The sequence below is a fragment of the Periplaneta americana genome, chromosome 9 (assembly GCF_040183065.1).
Source record: "Periplaneta americana isolate PAMFEO1 chromosome 9, P.americana_PAMFEO1_priV1, whole genome shotgun sequence".
NCBI lineage: Eukaryota > Metazoa > Arthropoda > Insecta > Blattodea > Blattidae > Periplaneta > Periplaneta americana.
The window spans coordinates 38,809,736-38,828,388 of record NC_091125.1 but is presented as its reverse complement, the minus strand read 5'-3'; the positions used below and the strand labels follow the sequence as shown (position 1 = coordinate 38,828,388).

The following is an 18,653-nucleotide window of genomic DNA, read 5'->3' as shown; positions in this document are numbered from 1 at the left end:
CCGATATCACAAAAGTAAAAGACATCGATATGAACTACTTCAAATGCGCACCGATAACGTCGGGTGATGTGGAAAAATCCTTTTCTCAGTATAAGAAATGTCTGAGTGATAACCGAAGGAGTTTTGTTTGAAAATTTCAGAATGTACGTAATCGCACACTGTAACAAAATGAACATTTAAAATATCAATCATTGCAGTAATCAGGTCAGGTACTATCTCATATAGATATTATGTACATATTATATTCTGTATGGTAATCAACATTTACATACCTTATATATTATATTCATAAACATAAACATTATGGAATTGAGTTTCTTATTTTATACACCTACTATACTTAGCAATGTATAACATTTCCTTCCGCTCGCTTCCTCCCCACTCCTATGCGCCTGTTGTTCACATTATGTCTATAGTAAAGTTGTATACTGCATGGGTACTGTATAGAAACGCCTTGCCTAGGACATAAGGTACAGGTGACAGAGGATCTAATTTACACACGTTCATAATGATGGTAAAGAACTATCATTATTAGTCACAGCGGATACGGTGCACATTGTTTGGTACCTGTTGGCATGAATGCGAATGCGATGCAGCTGATGCCCGACAGGATGAAGGATATGCACAGAGTGTACTTCCTGCCTATTCTGTCCAGGCAGAGATAGAAAGTGATGTACGCTGGTACTTCAATCAGAGCCCCCAAAATGAAGTTGGTGTACTTGTTGCCTCCTACAGACACAGAATTAAGCGACAGGCCGAAGAAGACGAACGTCGTGCTGAACCTGGAACAATCAGTTCAAGCTCAATAGACGTTTACCAATAGAACCAGGGCTCATTTCCTACTTTAGTAGGAACGTACTGTACATAAAGAATTACAATAAAATTATAATTATAAGCGCGGGTTCTGTACTCCGAAGTTACAAACTATAATAAATTATTTCAATAAAATTATATATATAAAACGTAAAATATTAATTTACTACTGTTTGAAATGTTACATACCAGCAGAAAGCAGAGATAATGAGCCTTTTTAATAATATTCTTGACTGAAATATTTGTATCATTGTTTCTTTCCTCGCACCATTATTTCCTTGTTGTTTTGCCTGTAAAAAGAAAACTGTACTTGAGAAATTAGTTTTATTACACATAATATTTTCATCTTTAAATAACAGTCTAGGCTATGTACTGAAAATTTCTTAAGAATAATTCTCTAATTTCTCTACATGAATGGGAAATAAGTAAGCTATTAGGGGCCTAGTTCTACTGGTGTTGCTGTATCTCAAATATAAATAATTGAGGAGTTTCCTGTAATAACAACTGAACGTACGTTAGGTCATTTTTCCGTTGAATTCTTAAAAACACATGTCCCTCTTGAAAAAATATTATTATCCTCCAACAAATACAAAGTCCTCTAGAAACATTTGAATGTCGTTCTGTGCAATGTTGTTTTTTAATTACTACTATGGTTATCTAGCGTCCGAGTGAGATGGTGATAATGCCAGCGAAATGAGTACAGCGTCCAACACTGAAAGTTAGCCAGCATTTGCTCTTAATGGGTTAAGGGAAAACCCCGAAAAAAAAAACACAACCAAATAACTTGTCCCAACCAAGATTTGAATCCGATCCCACTCATTTCACGGTCAGATATGCTAACCGTTACTATCAGCGGTGGACTGCAATGCTGTTATAAGATCACTAAAATGTTGGATGCTCTGTATCTCAAACTCAAGATTTTGCAGTTAACGTTCTTGTTCCAGAGAACGCCTCAATTATACTTTTCAGTGGCGGATCGAATTATGAAAAATGTCAAATGAAAACGTTAATGCATATTGAGAACATGTATTTATTTATTTAACTTAAAACAAGAAACCTTAAAAATTATTTACAGAGATGAAGGCTGCCTAGAGACTCTCTTTTCAGTAGCATTCATTTGTATTTTTGAGAATACAAATTTTATACTTGTCATATTAGAGGTGTGCTGTCTAATATAAAATCGAAGTAGTAGAATGCCATCTTATCATGCTAATTTTGTTCCTATATATATGTGAACAAAATACCCATATTTCGTAATTTTACTTACTAATTCATTCTTGGTATCGGCAGAAGCCCTGAGCTTGTTCAGGAGTTGCTGTGGCAGTGTAACGCCATTTGTTCTGGCTGCTTTTAGAACAATTTCGCTTGCCTCTTTAGTCCTTCCCTTAGCTAGGAGCCACCTCACTGACTCCGTGGCCAACCTTTGTGAAAGATAATAATGTTACATGTTTTTCTTTTCATGTGCAACTACGAAAATATTACTCTCTACAGAGAATATATTTAATAATAATGGTGCTGAATTATTTTAAGTAACAAATAACTTCTGTACGGGGTACTTTTGAAACGTTCGTGGCTTGACACATAAATAGCATTGAAAATGTGTCAACAATGCAGCCATTGTTAGCGGACATTTTACATTAGTTGAAGCACGAAAAATCATAATTTCCTGTTGACTACATTTTGTGTAGTTTAATTTTGAAGTTAGTGTGCCCAACAGATGAAAGAAAAATTGAAAATATTGAGCTCGTACTGTCATTAAACATTTCATAAAAAGGGAATTAGTCCACCAGAAATTAAAGCAGGCCTGGATGCTACACTGGGGGGGGGGGAATCCGCTTCAGCGTTTTCAACTGTGAAAAAATGGGTGTCACTATTTAAACATGGTCGAGAGAGTGTGGAAGACGATCTCCGCAGCGGACGTCCAGTAACAGCAACCAGTGAAGACATCGCAGAAAAAATCAAGAATATGGTGTTGAATGATCGTCACCTGAAAGTGCGGGAAATTATCGAGGTTATGCGTATCTCAATTGAACGGGTGCGACACATCTTAGTCATTGTCTTGGGCATGTCCAAGGTCTTCGCAAGGTGGGATCCGCATTTGTTAACACCAGAATAAAAGCAATCCGATGTCAAAGTCCGAGGGATTATCTGATCAGGAATGATTCGAGAAAAATACGCCCGATTTTTTGGGCGGTTTGTGACCACTGATGAAAGCTGGATCCACTACTACAAACTAAAGACAAAACAGTAGTCGATACAATGGAAGTACAGCGATTCTCCACCTCCAAAGAAAGCAAAATCTGTTCATTCGGCTCGGAAAGCCCGTGTTATGGGATCCTAACGCAACTGAAAAGGAAAATTCATGAGAAGAGGCCAAGTAGAAAGTGTTGTTCTATCACATTCTGCTCACACGTCTGCAATCGCGGTTGCTAATCTACACGAACTACGGTTCAAATTGTTGCCACACCTCCCCTCCACTCACCTCACACCCTCACGCTTATTTCTTTTCCCAAAGCTCAAAACTCATTTAGGTGGGAAGAAATTTTCGCCGAAAGAAGAGGTTATCGCAGCACCAGAAGAGTTTTTTGCATACTTCGAGTAATCTGTATACGAGGAGGGTATAGCATTTTGCAGCACGGGTGAACCAAGTGTGTGAATCTCAGCGGGGGATTATGTTAAGAAATAAAGATTGTTTCAAAACAGTCCTAGTTTAATTTCTACGTCAGGCTATGAATTTTCAAACAACCCTCGTAGAAGCATAGAAAGCAGGACTACCAATATGAAGAAAACAAAATACATGATAAACATCTGAGATCAAATGAATGACACATTTTAGGATCTGCATGTTAATCCAGGTGCGTATACAGGGGGGGGGGGCAAAGGAGACCCGAAAATTGAACTTGTATTGAAATACAAAATTATGAGTAATGAGACAACTTTGTTAATTAACCTACAAATGAATGCTGGTATAATGAAGATAAACACAATCAATATTATAATAATTTGAAATTACGGTACTTTTCTAGTGTCTATTAATGTTGCGACCACACGCATTAAATTGCTTTAACAGGACCAACAATGTTAAATTAAAGAATTATTTATATATTACTCTATATTATTTAATAAGATTAAGATACATGGCTGGATCATACGCAGAACCTAAGAGGATAGAGGAAAATAGGAAAGATTTGAAAATGCTGGGTTTGCAGTGAAAGACCTTTCCTTGAGCAGGAAACTGTGAATGAATATTATTTTATTAAAATGATGAATGATGAAGTCAAATTAGGAAAAAAAAATGTATTTAAAACTCCAGTTGAAAATGTCTCAAAACTACAAATAGCTTGGATAATGCCATGTACTCTATAACGACGTAACGGATTTTGTCGTCACAGTTTCCCACCCCGAGAAGAAATTCTACAATACGCTCCTGTGTTAATCAATATAGATTTAATAAAATTAAGAAGTTCAAATGTTAGAATTTAACGTTACAGATAGGAATGAAACTCAAACTCGTTTAACAGCAGGAAACCGTTCTTATTAACACTTCCAAACACTATTACGGTCATCACTAATAACACTTAAGTCAGAATTACAGATCTATAAAAATATTATCCGGCAAACAGCTAAATAATATGATGCTGAAACTTGGATCCTAACGAATGCAGATGAGATCTCCATTAGCATCTGGGAGAGAAAACTTCTGAGGAACATTTGTAGCCCAGGAGAACGGAATATGGAAAATAAGAAATAATAAAAAAAAATCTGGACTTGGTCAGAAGGCAGAAAGACTAAGGTGGTTAGAGCATTTAGAGAGAATGTCTGATGACAGTATCACTAAGATGATCTATTAAACCAGAGGAAAGGGAGGAAGTTGGAAGGCTCCGAAGGAGATGGCTTGATGACGTGGAAGAATACTGTATATAAGAAAATTGGGGACTAGAGACTGGCGAGGAAAAACAACTGATAAAGTGGAGTGGAGTGCATTACTAAGGGAGATCAAGGCTCTTCAAGGGCTGTACGACAGTGTAGAAATAGTAGTATCAATAGTAAATAATGGGAGATTCTTTGACCAGATGAAGACGAAGAGAAAGAATAAAATAAGAATAAGATTATGGTGATGATGATGATGATGATGATGATGATGATGGTTGTGATAGTGGTAGTGATGATGCAATGGTATCTATATATACACTATTTTAAACTTTACAGTTCAAAAAATTTAATATTTCATATCAGTCCGTAAAGATGTACTTACCAATAGTGAGCAACACAAAGCAAAGCAGGGATATAGATGACTCGAAGAATAAGCCTCCAGTTTTGGAGCCACAACGAGACACAGCCCAGTATTACCTCCCCTATGGTGTAGAAGACACTGACTATGGTGCCTGCAAACACCCGTCCTTTGGGACCGACCAATTCCATTCCTGAAGAAAGAAAATAATCTTACCTATCCTCGTGTTCAGGATTTATTTACATTATAGACAAGTTTGCGATATTTAAAGGTATATAATATATAGCCTATTATAGGCATGTAATGTACAGTTCCCCAAAAAAGGAATCAGACGACTCTTGGTGATGCTAAAGTCTAAGTTCTATAGCGCGGTTCACACGATATCGACGAAGAAAAGACCACGATAAAGATATCGATAAGAACCAAGAAGATGGTGGGGACCAAGACCACGATGAGAACCAAGACCACGATATAGGCCAAGACTACGATAAAGAGCAAAACTACATTAGGACCAAGACAGAGGACTATGACAAAGGCGAGAAGAACGATAAGAGCTATTAAAATGACAAAAAAGGCAAGATAAGGGCTACGATAAAGAAAACAAGGATCATAATAAGGAACGCGACAAAGACAAGAACCGCTATAAGATCCATGAAAAGGACAAGGAACACAGTAAAAATCACGACATGGGCCACGACTAGCACCACGACAAGGATCACGATAAGGAACACGACATGGACTAGGATGAGGATCACAACAAGGACCACGAGAGGACCACACAATCACCATAATATGGACCATGTCAAATACAGGAAGGGCCATGAGAAGGACCATGACAAGAATAAGGCAAAAACAATGACGACAAGGACCACGATAAGGATCACGATATGGGCCATGACAAACACCATGATAAGGGTCACGATAAGGACTATTACTTAGACCACAACAATAATCATTATAAGGATCAAGACATGGACAAAGATATATACCCCGACAATAACGATAAGGATTACGACAAGAACCAAGACTACGATATGGACAAAGAAAACAACAAGGATCGCGATAATTACCGTGACAAATACAAAAATCTTATAAGAACTACTACAAGGACAAGAATATAGACAAGATAAATCACAAATATCGTCATAAGGAACACGAAATGTATCACAAGTACCGGTACCACGATAATGATGACAAGAAGGACCAAGGCGACAATGAGGACCATAACAAAGACAACAAGGACAATGATAAGAACCTGGGCATAGACAACGAGAATCACAATAAGAAACATGATAAAGACAAGAATCACGCTAAGTACCATCATAAATACAAGGACCACGGTAAGGGTCATTACAAAGACAAAGATTATTATATCGATCATGACAAGGACAGCAATTAGGATCCCGACATGGACCACGAAAAGCATCGCGACAAGAATCATAAAAAGGACCACGACATGGACCACGATAAATACAAAGGTCACGATAAGGACCATAAGAAGGACAACAAATATCATGACACATGACAAAGAAAATGAGGAGAACTATAAGGACCATTAAATGACAATTAGGGCAACGAGAAAGACATCAAGGATCACGAGAAGGAGCATGACAAAGACAACAAGAGTTACAATAAGGACACAACAAATACAACAAGGGTCACGATAAGGAACGTTGCAAAAACAACGAGGACCACTATAACGATCACGAAAATAACAAAGACAAGAAATGCGATAAGTCTTACGACATGGATCATGACAAGCACTATGAAAAGGATCACGATAAGGTGCACTACATGAACGACAAAAGGACAACGATCAGAATAAAGACAATAAGGACCATGATAAGGATCACAAAGAGAAAACAAAGACAAGGATATTGGCTGTAATCATAATAAGAACCAAGTCAATGACCACGACAAGCAGCACAATAAGGAACAAGATAAGGACCACGATAAGGACCATCAAAAACATAAGAACCACGGCACGGACAAAGACAAGGACAGTGACAAGTGTCACGATAAGGATCACGATATGGAACACGACAAGCATTACCGTAAGAATCACGACTAGGACTAAGACCATGATAAGGACTATGACAAAAGCAACAAGAACCATGACTCAAAAAGTACCATGATAAGGACCAGAACAAAGGCAACAAAATTTGCGATAAGTACCATAACAAAGACAAGAACCAAAATTATGACAAAGACAACAAAGATAAAGGTAAGGGCCATGACAAAAACAAGTTCCACGGTAAGCACCACGATGAGCTCAACGGAAAGGACCAGGATGAGCTCAACGAGACGGACCAGGATGAGCTCAATGAGAAGGACCACGTTAAGGCTCACAACAAGAATCTTGACAATGACCAAGACATGACGTAAAGCAGGGATCAAGACATGGACCACGACAAAAGCACCTTGTCGTGCTTGTCGTGGTCCCTTTCATGATTGCTATCTTGGTCCTTGTGATATAACATTGTTTTTTAATATTTTTTTGAAGTCACCTGTCTGACGTGAGACCAAACGGCTGGATAAACATTTATGTCGCCACACGTCTCGGTGGCTCATAGGTTAATATTAAAATGTATTTATTATTGCTATTTAAAATAAAGTTTCTTAATGCTTGTTGTAAAAACATTTAAATGTAATTGTTGTTATTATAAAATTACCCCATTTACAATGACATCTCAAGTTCTAAAATATAATATTTATTTGTTAAAACATGTCGCAGAGTCACGCATTTGTAAATAAATATTTTTCAAAATTAACACATTCATTAATTTTTATATTATAATTTTAATTTTATGTTGTCTATGACAATTAACACTTATCGAAAACAAGTCTCATTTTGCTATCAATCGGCCACTTAATCCCAGGACTCGGTAAAACTCAGTTAAAAAAAAAAAAAAAAAAAAAAAAAAAAAAAAAAAAAAAAAAAAAAAAAAAAACTGAGCCGACTGAGCTATTGAGATGAGATAAAGGTTCTCTCTTCTGCAGGACATGTCGATCTCGCCATGAAGGCCCAAATTTCTATGTTAATGCACGATTTATATATATATATATATATATATATATATAGTCATTCACTCTTGTCTCATGATTCATAATTTTAGAAGTTCATAAATTTGGGTCTTTTCATCGTAAACTTACAGATCATGCAGAAATCGATTGCAACCTGCCAAAATTTGCTTCATTGCTAATTTATAATTTTCAATGCTTTAATTGCATGCGCTTTAATTATCAAATACAGACTAACTTTTTTTTTTATAAATGCCATAGTTGCACAATAACAAAACTCTAAAATAATATAACTTAACTAAATACATTCTCGGAATACTTCGCTAAAGAAAAGCTTGTCGAATGTAACGGACTATAATATTATCAAGTTTAAGAAAGGATGTAATTCCTTAGTATACAACAGAGTGCATATATTCAGTAAAATTCAGTGTTTATTATTCACAGATACGTCTACTTCAACTTTCAATTTCAGACATCAACTATTGGCAGTATGATGTTATAGAAAAGTAAATTCAGTACACATCGTACTCTACGGTAGAGTCTTGATTTTCCTTTCCGTTCCCGCATTAAACAGTCTTCACAAAACACAGGTTCATGGGATCATAGAAAAAGGAATTTGTGAAGAGATTTCAATTTCTTAGAGACTCCGTCACAGTGAGGATTTACTGTACTCACTACCACAAAACTAAACACTAGAGGACGATTCATCATGTCGACTAAAGCATATGCTATTTTCTTGCATTGGTTTCCTATATTAACGTAGACTTTCATAAGATTGTTCAAATTTCTCGTCTCTAGAATATCGTAATTTTTATTTGGATAAATAGAGAGATCAACAAGTATAAAACACCTAAATTTGACTCAAATGTTTGTACAAATTTTATGTTTTTTAAATACAAAATGTGACAGAGTATTCACAGAATCCCGATGACTGTCTAAATATGTCTTCTTTTTATTGTTTTGTATTTTGTTGTTATGCCAGTTGCTTATTAGACAATACTCGTTGCTTATCCACTGGCAAACGGATTTTGCGACATATGACATGTAGCAGTACACATAGGCCTACGCTTTGGCATGTGCAGCATCTAGCAGAGAATTTATGAACTTCGTGTTATACAAAAAATGTGACTTTCTCAACAATTGTTGCTAAAACAAAAACGTTTTGATCTTGGGATTCGCCGATTCTGTATCCCACATTATTACATTACTTACATTGGAATGTTGCTGCTCATTCGATTATGCACACTGACACTGCAACAAACTTCTAGTTTAAAGAACTAAGTTCTATAATCTATACTAATAATAAATCTGTAGCCGAAATTTTTCTGGTAATTTTCGATTTTCCAAAAGTAATTGGTCCTAACATATATAATTAACCACACTGAAACCGAAAATCGCTTTTTTGACATTTTTGTTTGTATGTCTGTCTGTATGTTTGTTACCTTTTCACGCGATAATGGCTGAACGGATTTCGATGAAAATTGGAATATAAATTAAGTTCGTTGTAACTTAGATTATAGGCTATATGGCATTCAAAATACATTATTTAAAAGGGGGGGTTATAAGGGGGCCTGAATTAAATAAATCGAAATATATCGCTTATTATTGATTTTTATGAAAAATGTTACATAACAAAAATTTCTTTAAAAATCATTTCCGATAAGTTTTATTCTTTGAACAATTTTGATAGGACTGATATTTAATGAGATAAATGAATTTTAAAATTAAAATAACTGCCATCTAAGGCCGTGTAATGAAATAAACAAATGACTTCGTCTATAAGGGGCCTTGGTCAACAACAATCGAAAGCTATGAATCATAGCCTACAGAAAATGTTTCTGTGTTCGTATGAAGCAATATCGGAAGCTGAATTAACCGATTTGTATAATTATGGACATAATGCTATAATGGACATAATGCTATAATGTTATTACAGTAACTTCTGAGTGAATTGAGGACAGGTAAGATTAAAATAGCTTCTTATGCACAGAAAACTTGATAGGCTATTCTGTGTATTCGTTTCCTGTATTTCCTAACATAATGTTTATCTCAGAGAATTAACGAACAACGAGAGTGTATTGATTTAGTATGCAGTAATAATATGATAGCTTAGCATTTCATTATTTTATAATCCAAATTTTAACTATGCTCAATTGAATCGAGTTAAAATACATAAAATACATATGCATTAAATGCAATGCAAAAAATTTGGGTAATGAGCCAAGCAGATTATGTTGCCCTGTTGTAAAATAAAATTTGTTCCTCCTGAGATTCAAGAGCCCCCATAATAAATTGAAAACTTACTTATCGGGGTACATCCGTTATCAACACACTTTTTATATAATATAATATAATATAATATAATATAATATAATATAATATAATATAATATAATATAATATAATATAATATAATTTAAGTTATTTGAAGGGTTCAGAACCATAGTGGGCCAAGCGCCATTTACTGAATACGTAGAAAACAAGAGTTAAAATTAAGTTATTACCATAATTCAATGGAAACATATAACAAGTAAAATAAAGTATACACATTAAATGTAAATGATGTCAATGTTCATTGAACTATGGATGCATGTAATAAAAATTAAGAAACATGTTAAAGGAATTGTCATTGCACCAAATGAGTGCTCTCTGGACCAAAATGATTCCATTTTAATTATTTAAATATAATTTAAATTAAGTAACATATTAAACGATTTATCCTTCTGTCAAACACGAATATTCCCTGCATAAAATGTCCTATTTTAATTATGTAATTACTTTATATTTATTTCTAACGGTGCAGTGGAGCGCAGGGTACGGCTAGTATGATAAAATATGCCTTGAAGAGTTGTAGATTGTTTTCGTATTACTTGAGAAAAAATAATGATACTGAACGTTTGAATGCTATCAGTTTTGATAAGAGAGTTTGTTTCAATTTATAAAGCGTTTAAGGAAGAAAATGTATTTTAATATGTATCTTGGAAAAATAAATTAATGTACTCGTATGTACGTAGTATAATAAATTGGGGACAATAGATAGCCTTGCGGTTAACCACTTCCCTGATTAACCCGAGTTAACTCGGGTTGCTAACTTGTGTCAAAATTTATTAACCCGAGTTAACTCGTTTGAGTCCCATTTTCGCTGCTAAGGATTATTATTCCGAATATATACGTTTCCATCCTTCCATTAACCTATTCCTTACTAGATGGCTAGAGAAGTTAGTGATATTGCTACATCTGGTGGTATGTTTTGTACTTCTTCCTTGCGAGTGGAGTTCTATGCTCATATAGCATTCACACACAGTAGTGAGTAGATGCTAGTTAGTTTTGGCGGTTTCTGTTTGTGTTTAGTGTTTTTTGGGCTGTTTTGTGCAAAGATGGATTAAGTTACTGATTCCGAAACTTTTGATCAGGAATATATTCCTGTAGAAGATTAGGAAATGAAACATCGGTATCAGAAGACGAAGTTATAGACCAACATACAGATTCAGATCAGTTGATGTCGTGTCTTTTCGACAGTGATTTGAATAGAAGACATCTGGCACCATTCTTCTGCACCTCCGAGATCCCCATTCCTTGAAATTTTAACATTGTTCCTAATAACGATAATTCTCAAATTTTTAAATTATTCTTTGATAATGACCTCATCGACATTATATTCGAGGAGACGATTCGGCATGCTAATAAGTGATCACAGAATGCTGAAAATAATTCGTGCCGGCCCTCTACAGACTCTGAAATACGTGTACTTTTGGACATAGTGATACTGCAGAACATTATTCACAAACCTGAAGAACAGATGTACTGGTACAAATATTCAATGCCTGCTACACCATTCTTCCCAAAACGCTCTGATATAGGAGATCTGTCGAATTGAAAAATTCTTGCACTTCACCAACAATGAGGACTACTACCCGGAAACCCACCCAAATCTGAAATTGAATGTAGTCTGGCCTATTTTTCGGAATCTTGAAGACAAATACACTCCCGACAGAGATGTCACCATCGACGAGAGCCTGTTGATTTATAAGGGGCACAGGGTGGGTACAGTATATATCACTAAAACGAGCTAGGTTTGGGATAAAGACATTATATGCTCTGTGAATCTAAGAGCGGGTACGTTTAGTCCAGTATAATTTACACAGGAAAAAGAACCGTTCTTGACAACGACTACAAGGATATTCCAATGTCTAGCCAAGTAGTCATGACACTCATAAAGTCTTTACTTGGCCGGGACTATTGTCTTACAACTGACAATTTTACACGTCACCCCAGTTATCCAACATGCATTTCCCACACTACAGACACTTACGGGGCTGTGAGAATGAGTAGGAAAGAGATGTCACCAGGAATGAAGAGCACAAAGCTGAAGAAGGGTGAAACTGCAGCCTTCCCTTCCAGAGGGGCAAGAACATTACCCTCAGGTTGAAGGATAAAAAAAGATGTGGTGCTTCTTAGCACAATACACAGCGCTGAGATGGTCGTCATCAAGGATGATTTGAAGCCGAAAATGGTGGTCGACTATAACAACTCAATGGGAGGAGTCGACAAGGTAGACCAGCACTTGGCAGCCTATCCTGTCCCGCGAAATAGTGGAAAGCGATATTATAAAAAGATCTTCTTTCATCTTCTCGAGTTGGCCCCGTGGAATTCCTACGTTTTGCATACGATATCTGAAGGCAGGAAGACACCCTTGGACTATCGAATGGTGGTAATTCGTAAGATTTTCGAAAAATACAACCCGAATGTCCTATCACTCAAGGCAGGATGGCCAGGAAAATCGCCCAACCCACTTCGGCTTACAGGTAGACATTCTCCAGAAGTTATTCCACGAACTCTGAAGAAGAACAACCAACCAGACAGTATTTCATGTTCAGTATTGCGAGAGACTCAAAATACAATCAAATTCTACACAAGAGCAGATACTATTATCCGGAATGCAATGTGCCACTGTGCGTAATACCCTGCTTTCGAGTCTATCACACGACAAGCAACATTGAACGCCTTGATAACAGCACTGGTATTGTACCTCATAAATTAATCCATAAAAAAAAAAAAACATTAGTTGGTAATTAGTTCAGGAGAAAATCAAAGTGGGAGAACTACCAGAGCTGGAATCAAGGTGCACGAGATAACTCAGGATAATAATTCAGATATGAATGTATGTCTATTTCATAGTGATTTTTTTGGTATGAAAGAAAATTAGTGATATACAGTGATTCTGTAACATTAAATGACCTCTATACAAAAATAAAAATAATATGACACTTTTTTTTCACAAAACTGGTAAAATATATAGTAAGGGAAGAGGTTAAGGCGTTTCGTTAAAATCTGGAAGGCCGCGAGTTCGATTACCGATGGTACCACGGATTTTCGGGAGCATTATGGCCCTGCGATTCAGCCAGTCTCTAACAGAAATGAGTACCAGGGGTATTTCGTTAGGCATAAAGATGATAAATACGTAGGCCTGACATTATTACTGCTCCTAATGCCGATTGTCTGCAAAGTGAGAGCCTTAATCTTTCGCTAATTACTAGGCCTCCATGGTCTGCAATAGGGATAATTTTACTTTTATAAAATATATTAATGTATATGTCTTCTAAAACTGTAATGAAATATACATTTTTTTTATTATTCATGTCTGTGCTACAATCACGAAATGTTTGGAATTGATATTTTACATACCTAAAACAAATCCTGCAGTGTATAACCCACTTCCACAAAGTGGGTCTAAAAACTCGAAGACGAGAAACGACGTGTAACTCCACGCCAATGATCGCGTTATTCCCATTATAGCCGCTAAAAATACGGCAATAACCAATGCTCTCTTCCTGCCAATTCTGAAAATAAAAATGGTTGATTGAGTATTAACATCTCCAGATTTGATTCATTAAAACCTTCCAAACTCCATTAGTCTGGTAGTGTGAATTTTATTTCAGATGTGGGGTCGCGTGTGATGTGTGATTCATTCATTACTCCCGTTAATTTAACAGGCAAGTATCATGACTAGCAAAGTTGAACTTTTACGTGAACGATAATGACAATTAAATTTTGCAGGGTTCTGTTTAGAGCCCTAAATTTACATCACTCTCGGAGGGTTTTAATTTTCTTCCAAAGAAAGGCATGCTAAATATTCTTATTAGTCTTGAATTTATCTCCATCAACCGGTTTTGGATCCTCGAACCTCGGGAAAGTATTGTAACCATTCGGTACTAAGGACAGTAACTTCTGAAAGTCGCAAAGCAAGTAATTGTTTCTGGGCTATTGTGTATTAAACAGAAGTATTACATGAAGAAGGAATACCAAGTACTTAACTATTCCTGTTGTAATTGAAATAACAATACTTATGAATTTTCATTCATTTTTAAAACTTTGTTTCTATTTAGAACTACAGTAATCAGGAACCATTAGTTTAATATACAGCCTGAGCCGTAAGTAATGTCATTCATTCTAGTGGATGATTCCTTTAGTAAAGAACAACAAAAAAGTCAAATATCATTTTGCAATTATTGTTAATAGTTTTCTGAAAAATCTGCATTTTAAAATATATGAATTATGAGATCGTGCAACGCAGTAATCACAATGCACACCAGCGAGTGCACATCAGGCTGTGATGCTCTGAACAACCCCTTCATCTAGCTTTTCTGAATAGAGACGTGGAAGGTCATTGCATGTAGTCTTAGACAAAGAAAAATGAACGGCTGCCATACGCAAAGTCCCTTTCGGAAGACTTTGGTTGAATCCGTGAGAGCTTAAGTTTACACTTGAAGGAATTTCTTACGCACGATTCCGCTCTGTTTTTCCTTTGTTTTGTTTGTTTCTTTCTTTTTCTGTCTGTTTATAGGTCAAGTTTTATGAATAATCTATAACGAAGATTTATTCAAGGAGTAAATTAAGTGAAAAATACATATCCTTTCCCTAGTCGTGTGAACCAGGCTCTGCCCGAAATGTACTAAGACAAATTCATGCTACAGATGATCGGTTCTTTAATGTGTCTAAGGCTGTACATTGTTTTCACATTCGTGAGAAAAAGTACAGATGATATACCATTTAATTTTTGTCTTTAAACTGTGTTAGAGAGCGGAGAATAAACACTGTCCATTTAACGTTAAACAAATTCTTGGAAAATTGAAAATAAACTCTTCGACCTAATTTTACGAGTACAAAGCCACACTTTTAACAAAAATATTTATTCCTTAGACTTATGGGGGAAGCTAGTAGCAAAATATTATAAAAATTACTCAACAAATGACGTAAGTATACGACGAAGAAATTATGATACCGCACCTAATCGCATTGGATTGTGAACCTTTAATACGCTATCCTGTAAAATTTTGTCTGTGCGACTTAGGGTTGTTTCCGATCTCTGATAAACGAATTTGAATGATATCATGTGCATCAGGAGTCACACGACAGCTGAACTGTGGCGCGAGGTGACAGACCAGTAGTAAGTGATCTCATAGTCAGAGTGCACGGCGACTAACAGCAGAAATTCCCAAGAAAATCGAGCATTTTTGGGAGGGGTACATTACGACCCTCTCCAACGCCAATTACAGTTAAGTGAAAATAAAAGAAGCCTGCAATGAACGGGGTTTCGTTATTTTCAAGAAAGACATCTTTTGTGTACTTAATAAGATTAGTAAAGCTCGAATGGAATTAATTTGTATCATCTCGTGGAGTGCGGCGACTTGTGACGGGGGTGGATTTGCTTACTTTTTCCACTCTGGAATTAATTCCACCGAGCTTATTAAGTACACACAAAATGTCTTTCTTGGAAATAACGAAACCACGTTTTTTTGCAGGCTCCTATGATTTTCACGTAACTGTACTTGGCATCGGAAAGGGTTGCTATGTACTCCTCCCAAAAAGACTCGATTTTCTTGGGCATTGCTACTGTGATACACCGTGCACCCTGATTATGAACTCACTCACTACTGGTCTGTTACCTCTCACCACAATTCAGTGTCCGTGTGAGTCCTGACGCACATGACGTCATTCAAATTCGTTACCAGAGATCCCTTCAAATGTTCAGAGAACACAGACAACAAAGTAGGTACGCTTATTTCAAAATAAATTAAAAAGATTAAGAAATATTTCTACATTCCCATTTCAATTGAATGTTCTAGAGAACGGAAACAATAAAGATGCTTATTTCACGTTAAATATTATTTTTAAACTCTTTCGATTTAAATTTAATTAAATATTTGATGAACACAGGCAATAAGAAAAGTTTGTTTTACGTTACAAAAATCTACTTAATGATTAAAAAACTCCGTTCGACGTAATGCAAGCATTTTCTTCAGACAATTATAAATAGTTCCCTCCCACTTTCATTTTTAAAATGCTAACCGGTAAACTTACATACAAGAAGTCAAATTTCCCAAGCCGTCTTTAAAAGCAATTGTGTGTGTTATGTTTACATTTCTTGTTTCTCACCCGGCGCGACGCGTCTTCTCGAATATGTCAGCTGTTCAGGGTACTTGGACCTACCTCTACCTCCCTCCAGGCAATAACATTTACAGCGTTGCCAGAGTGCTTTGCGTTTTAAAATTCCTTCACATAACGAAAAATTACATTTGTTTGTATCAAATATCTGCACGTTTAAAGGACAAAACTAAAATTATTTCGACCATTTATTGTCATAATATACTGCTCTCTTAACTTGACTGAGCATATAGGGAATTAATTCAATAGCTTTTTTAATATACGGTATGAAATGTTTCATATAAAGATTTTTTTCGCAAAAAGGAAGGAAAAAACGAACAAAATTGTATGAACCTTTTTTGCTTGAAATATCTCAAAGAATATTCCCTTGAAATTAATGACATTACTTACGGTTAATTCTGCATAAATTAGATTTAAATGTTGCATTTTAATGTAAAAAATACAGTATAAGATCAGTCAGTATTATTGTGTCTCTAGGATATATTCTAGGTAAAGATCAATGAGAATACTGACCTTCCTTCAGGTATCTTCAGGTGGGCCACACAGGAGAACACAACGGAATAGCAAAATATGGTATTCTTTCTGCATTCGTCCTACTTTCCTCTTTTCCTTTTTGGTAGATCTGAATCCTGAAATAAAACTTGTATGCATGAATTTAAAACATATATTAACTCGCCTGTTAAGCGCCTGGTGTATGACACTAAAACTTTCAGCATGTTTCGTAAGAGAATCAAAAGAAGTAGGCTTGTTCCTAACATGAAATCGTTATGAATGAAGTAGACTACTTTATTCATTCTTTTTCGAAATAGAAATACTCTTTTATTGCCTAATCCTCTCCTAAAAATAATAGGTGCATTTTTTGCCTGTAATTGACATGTGTTAACTTAAGCCATGACTTTGCGCCATGCTACCATGACCAACAAGTTCAGATAGGCCTACTAAAGAATATCTAATATTGGATCATAAATCTCAAGAGTGACAGAACAGAACAAGTCAAAGGGCAGATTTTTCCACTGCAAATAATGATGCTAACAATAACAGTAACAATAATAATTTATTATTATAGAAAACTTATCCAACATTCAAAATTGATAAATTGACAAGGCTTAAAATATGCATGAAAGTATGAAAACGGAACCTAAAAATTTTGGAAATAGCCTACGCTGAATCATTTCGTAAAAAAGATTATTATCCCTCAAAACTAATTTTTATTGATAAACGTCATACAGACCAAAAATACATTACCACTGCTCCTGATAATCAATTAAAATCTGTTCGGATAAAACATATCCTTGCTTATGAAAACAATATTACGAATAATACGGACTGTCTACCTATACTAACGTAACGCATGATGATGTTCGGAAGGCAATTAAAAATGTAAACAAAAAAATCAACTGGCATTGATGACATTCCAGATTTTATATTTGGAAGATGTTTTAAAATGTTTATTCATTTGTTAGCTGACATATTTAACTCTAACGCAGTCTAGTATATACAATCACGAAGCTCAATACGTAGAGAATATGCATCCATAGATAGTTGCTAACCAATAGGATCGCTACCATCGCCTCATCACATACCATGTGAAACAGTACCGGCACAGTCTATTGTTCCTAGTACCCTCATCAACTCAAGCTTCGTGACTGTATATACTAAACTGTGACTCTAGTCTGAAAAACGGCGAATTTCCTTTACTATGGAAACAAACAGCAACTATTCCTCTATTCAAAACTGGCAAAGGAAACGATGTTAAGAATTGAATACCTATATTTCCAAAACGGTTAAGCAGCAATTTTTCAGTTTTAATTTTATTAAATTCATAGGTATCCTCTGAGTGAGATTCTGGCTGATATGTACATCTATTATCAAACAGTACATTTCACTTGACGATATGTGTCAGAGGAAGAACAATTATTGTTTGTATGAATCTGAAGTCCGATTAGGGTAATATGTAGCTAGTGGGCGATGTATTCAATGGAGAGGGAAAAGAACTGGCCATCCTACCCCATTATCTCCTGGCCTAGTTGCCTCACAAGTGGTGCCTTCTTGATATCACTTGTGAGGTTCAGACCTGTCTTCGGACAGTTGACAATGAAAATTAAAGTTTCCAAAAAAAATGTAATAACCTTTTCAAGGAAAAC

The 18,653-nt window shown here is 35.7% G+C and overlaps 1 protein-coding gene across 5 annotated transcripts in view; it reads right to left on the bottom strand.

Moving 5' to 3' along the window:
• Nucleotides 1-18,653, bottom strand: part of LOC138705835 (solute carrier family 22 member 4-like) — a 98,242-nt gene that overhangs the window by 17,242 nt on the left and 62,347 nt on the right. For all 5 annotated transcript variants that reach the window (XM_069834508.1, XM_069834509.1, XM_069834506.1 and 2 more), the window contains exons 5-9: nt 13,750-13,904; nt 5,069-5,237; nt 2,081-2,234; nt 1,003-1,103; nt 568-782 (exon numbers count right to left, since the gene is read on the bottom strand). In XM_069834508.1, the coding sequence (XP_069690609.1) occupies nt 568-782; nt 1,003-1,103; nt 2,081-2,234; nt 5,069-5,237; nt 13,750-13,904 (794 nt within the window). The remainder of the gene's footprint in view (nt 1-567; nt 783-1,002; nt 1,104-2,080; nt 2,235-5,068; nt 5,238-13,749; nt 13,905-18,653) is intronic.